Source organism: Cupressus sempervirens, chromosome 1 (assembly GCF_028749045.1).
Source record: "Cupressus sempervirens isolate cs-2001-9-10 chromosome 1, ASM2874904v1, whole genome shotgun sequence".
Classification (NCBI taxonomy): Eukaryota; Viridiplantae; Streptophyta; class Pinopsida; order Cupressales; family Cupressaceae; genus Cupressus; species Cupressus sempervirens.
The window spans coordinates 882,365,792-882,370,448 of NC_143118.1; the positions used below are offsets into that span (position 1 = coordinate 882,365,792).

Here is a 4,657-nt window from a genome sequence, read left to right on the forward strand (position 1 = left end):
CTGCAAGTAAAAATCATGGATATGCTTTCCTTCAACCAAACTATTATAAGTATTAGAAAAATCAGGGTCAACACCATAGAGTTGTTCCCATGTGGATGATTGATGACCACACAAATCCAACACCATTGTCAAACCTGCAATTGGAGGCCTACTCAAGCAATCTGCCACTTTGTTACTGCTTCCTTTTTTATGACGGATGTTGAGGTGAAATTGTTGTAGATAAGCTGACCATCTTTGATGCCTGTCATTCTGCAACTTCCCTTGTGTCTGCAAGAATTGAAGAGGTTTATGGTCTGTATGTATAATTGTCTCCTTTCCTAGTATGTAGTGTTTCCATTGTTTGCAAGCCTGAACAACAGCATACAACTCCTTGTCATAAGTGGGGTACCTATGTATTGTATCAGAAAAAGTTTCACTGTGATAGGCAATAGGATGCCCATGTTGCATGAGCACTGCACCGAGAGCATAATCAGACGCATCAGTTTCTATCTCAAATGATTGTTGTAGATCTGGAAGGGCCAATACTGGTGCTGAACATAATCTTTTCTTTAACTCCTCAAATGCTTGTTGTTTTTCATCTGTCCACTGAAATTTTGCTTGTACTCCACCCCTTAATGATTGATTGAGAGACCATGATATATGTGAGAAATTAAACACAAATCTACGATAGAAGTTTGCTAAGCCCAAGAAGCTGCGAAGTTCTGTTAAATTTTTAGGAGATGGCCAATCTCGGATTATCTGAATTTTTACTGGGTCCACATGAACACCCTCAGTATCAATTATATATCCTAAGTATTGAATACTCTGTACACCAAAAGAGCACTTCTCCATGTTGGCATAAAGTTTTTGTTGTTGCAGAGTTGAAAGGACTTGTTCAACATGCTGCAGATGCTCAGACCAAGTCTTGCTGAAAATAAGTATGTCATCCAAATAAACTACTACAAAGGAATCAATAAATGGTCTAAGCACATCATTCATCAACCTCATAAATGTGGCTGGGGCATTTGTTAGACCAAAAGTCATAACCAACCATTCGAACAAACCTTCCTTAGATTTGAATGCAGTCTTCCATATATCTGTTGGATCAATTGGGACTTGGTGATATCCAGATTTCAAATCAATTTTTGTAAAAAATTTAGCCCCCCTAAGTTGGTCCAATAGATCATCAATTCGAGGGATTGGATATCTATTCTTCACAGTGATTTTATTCAATGCCCTATAATCAATACAAAGTCTCCAAGTTCCATCTTTCTTTCTAGCAAGGACAATTGGACTACCACAAGGTGAAGCACTTGGAGGAATGTGTCCTTTTTGAATTAACTCTTGAATCTGTCTCTTGATCTCATCATTTTCTAGAACTGATCTCCTATATATTGGCTCATGTGGTAGTGGTGTGCCTGGGATTAAATCAATAGAGTGCTTGACTTGACAGTGTGTTGGGACTCCCACTGGTGATTTAAATACATTATGATATTCTTTCAACATCTTATCCATCTGATTCTTTTGGTTTTCTGTTATGGTTACCTTAGCATGTGTATTAAGGACCACTAACTTTGTTTGTTCAGAACGAACCATGAGAAGAACAAAAGCCCCAGTTTGAGCAATCAAACGTTTGCATTGTTTAGCACTAACTAAAGAAGCAGTTTGTTTTGGACATACCTCTGGTATTCGATACCTCTTCTCGCCAAGCTTGATTGTAACACTTCGTGGCCTAGATTCATATATTCCGTGCCTTTGATACATGTAAGGCTGTCCCAATAATATGTCACATACATCCAGTGGTGCTACATCACATATCACTTCATCCTTGAAAGGCTTGATTGAATATGACAGATGACATTGTTGAGTTATTTGAATATCTTGTCCTTCATTTACCCACCCCATAGAGTATGGTTGTGGGTGTCTGGTCACTTTCAAATTCATTCGTTTGACTGTCTCCATGGATATCAAATTCTTTTGGCTCCCACTATCAACAATAAAATGCAGAGGTTTTCCAACAACCCACATCTGTGAATGAAAAAGTCTCTCTTCATCTTCACGATGCATTACTTTAGCAGTTCCAACTATGGCATATGGGTCTGCTTCTATGATGGAGTCATTATTCTTTTGTTCAGAATTATTTGTTGGTGATGCTTCAGCTCCAGGTTCAGCTTGCTCTCTTCTTATTTCTGTAATAAGATTTTTAATATTTCGACAATCCTTTGTATTATGGGTTGGAGATTTATGCATCTCACACCACATGCCTGCATTATTCTGTGTCTTTTTTGCAGCCCACCATGTGTTCTTAGAAGAGTTTGAGTGAGGTTCCTTAGTCACATATTTTCCCCCAGATTTATTGTCACCTTCAATCTTTGGCTTATTATTTGCAAAGTAATCCTTCTTTCCTTTATTCTTCAATTTCTCCTCGATTTTTGTAGCATATTTATAAGCAATTGCCAATGTTTCAATATTCAAAAATTCCATCTCTGTTTGAATATACCTATGAAGTCCACTACGATATTTCAGAATTCGATGCTTCTCTGAATCCTTAATACCAAGCCTTGCTGAAAGTGCATGAAATGTATTGGTGTAGTCTTGTACAGATTGGTCCCTCTTCTGTCAGAGTAATTGCCATTCTATGTATTTCTGTTCATACTCATCCTCGGGAAGATATGCTTCTTTTATGTATTCTATGAATTCTCCCCATGTGGGTTTCTTGTCAACATATACTTCACCAGAAAATTCCCGTTGTTTATTTGCTAATTTAGTTTCCCAGGCCAATTTCACATGGGTTTCAGCTTTCAAGAGAGAAAATGTAATTTTTTCTGTATCTGAGAAGTTGTGTATAGAAAAATACCTTTCTAATTTCGATAACCAATTGTCAACAGCTTCAGCATCAATTTTTCCTTCAAAATTTGGGATGTCAAAATTTACCTGTACTTTGAAAGGAGTAGTTCCATGAAATGGCGTTTCTGATCTAGAGGATTGTTGGTTCTGGAGCATGAGTGTGAATTGACTCATCATCTCCTCTCGTTGCTTATTCAAAGCCTCTTCCAACAGCTTCATTGTATCGTCTGACATCTTCGGTCGTGTACGTCTGAAAGGTGGATATATTGACAAATCCTGTGTCTGCAATCCTAATCTTTGGTAGGATGTCCTTGTGTTAATTGGCATAAAAGGAGCGTTCCAGCTCTGATACCACTGATCTGAATTAAATCTTCAGATTATAATACCTGGTGTGAAACCTGCGGTAATGAAATAATAATAATAAACAACAAGATTGCCAACCAAAAACCGAATTCCATTCTGTTCAAAATATGAGTTTATACAAAGATGGAGGATCTCAAGGGTCACTAAAATCCCCTTAGAAAATGAAAATGAAGAGTCATTAAATGTTTAATACAATTAAACTTATTCAAACAAACAAAATTATCAAAAAACTATATAAAAATTTAGGTCTACTTGGACAATGCATAACTTTCTAGTCCTAGCTCCGATTTGTAAACCGCTTACTTCGTTGGAAAGCTGGTCAAAAACTCTAGAACCAAAATTAGGACATCAAATCAAGATTGCATGTCCCCGAGGAAGATTGTCCCAGAAATGCTCCGAAGGCCTTCAAAAATGCAATTTACTGAGACATAGAAAAATACCGAAGAATTTTATTATTTTTGTATCTTTTTACTGCCAACTTGATCACTCTCTCTCTCTCTCTCTCTCTCTCTCTCTCACACACACACACACACACACACACACACACACACACACACACACACATAGACACACACATTAACCACTATCTATTCTCTCACACTTTCCATTTTATCTCTTAATAATCTCTTCTATTTTCTAGATCTAATCATTCTCTCACTCCCCTTTCTCTTTCTTCTTAATCTCTTGCCCTTGAACAATCTCTTCTTCCTATTTATCACCACTCCCTAAATCCCTATTTACTCATATAACTAACTAAATCCTCTCACCCTCCCCCCTTTTAAGCTCTGTCTCATATTCATCCATTATAATTAACCCCCTCTCTCTCTCTTAAATTCTATTTACTTTAATTTTATTACACACGTCCACCTCATAATTAATCCCCTATCTCCATCTCTTTCAATCCTAAGACCTAATTACCCTCCTATCAAGCTCTATCCCATCTCTCTCCCTCATAAACTTCCCTTTATCCCTCCACCTCCCACTATCTCTTTCTTCCAATTACCATCTATCTCTACTTTATATTGCTCACGCTCCCCCCCTTTTCCTTCTCTCCCTAACTCACATCCATCTTTTTCGACCTAGATACCCTCTTTCAATCACCACGCTTGTTAGTATCAACATCTCTTGCCCCATATTTACCCTTATACCTACCTCATGTGTATTACCCTCTCCCTATTATCTCACTCTCTCTCACATCTCTTTATCATAAGTACCATTTCTATGTTCTCTAAATCTCTCTTCTATCTCCTAGTTATCATCTCTCTCTCTCTCTCTCTCTCTCTCTCTCTCTCTCTCTATATATATATATATATATATATATATATATATATATATATATATATATCTATGAGTTACATAGGTTTTAAAACAAAATTTTTGTTGATTAAATAGATTAACATACTTATATTATTGAATGACATGTTTCTTTTGTCTTATTAATTTACTCATATTAATCCAATTTACAAAT

General features: G+C 36.7%; 1 protein-coding gene across 1 annotated transcript in view; it reads right to left on the reverse strand.

Annotated features, from left to right (window-relative positions):
* Positions 1-3,060, reverse strand: part of LOC149580651 (uncharacterized) — a 25,609-nt gene extending 22,549 nt beyond the window's left edge. The window contains exons 1-2 of the mRNA XM_089805328.1: positions 2,710-3,060; positions 135-2,595 (exon numbers count right to left, since the gene is read on the reverse strand). Of these exons, the coding sequence (XP_089661454.1) occupies positions 135-2,595; positions 2,710-3,060 (2,812 nt within the window). The remainder of the gene's footprint in view (positions 1-134; positions 2,596-2,709) is intronic.
* Positions 3,061-4,657: the final 1,597 nt, after the last annotated feature.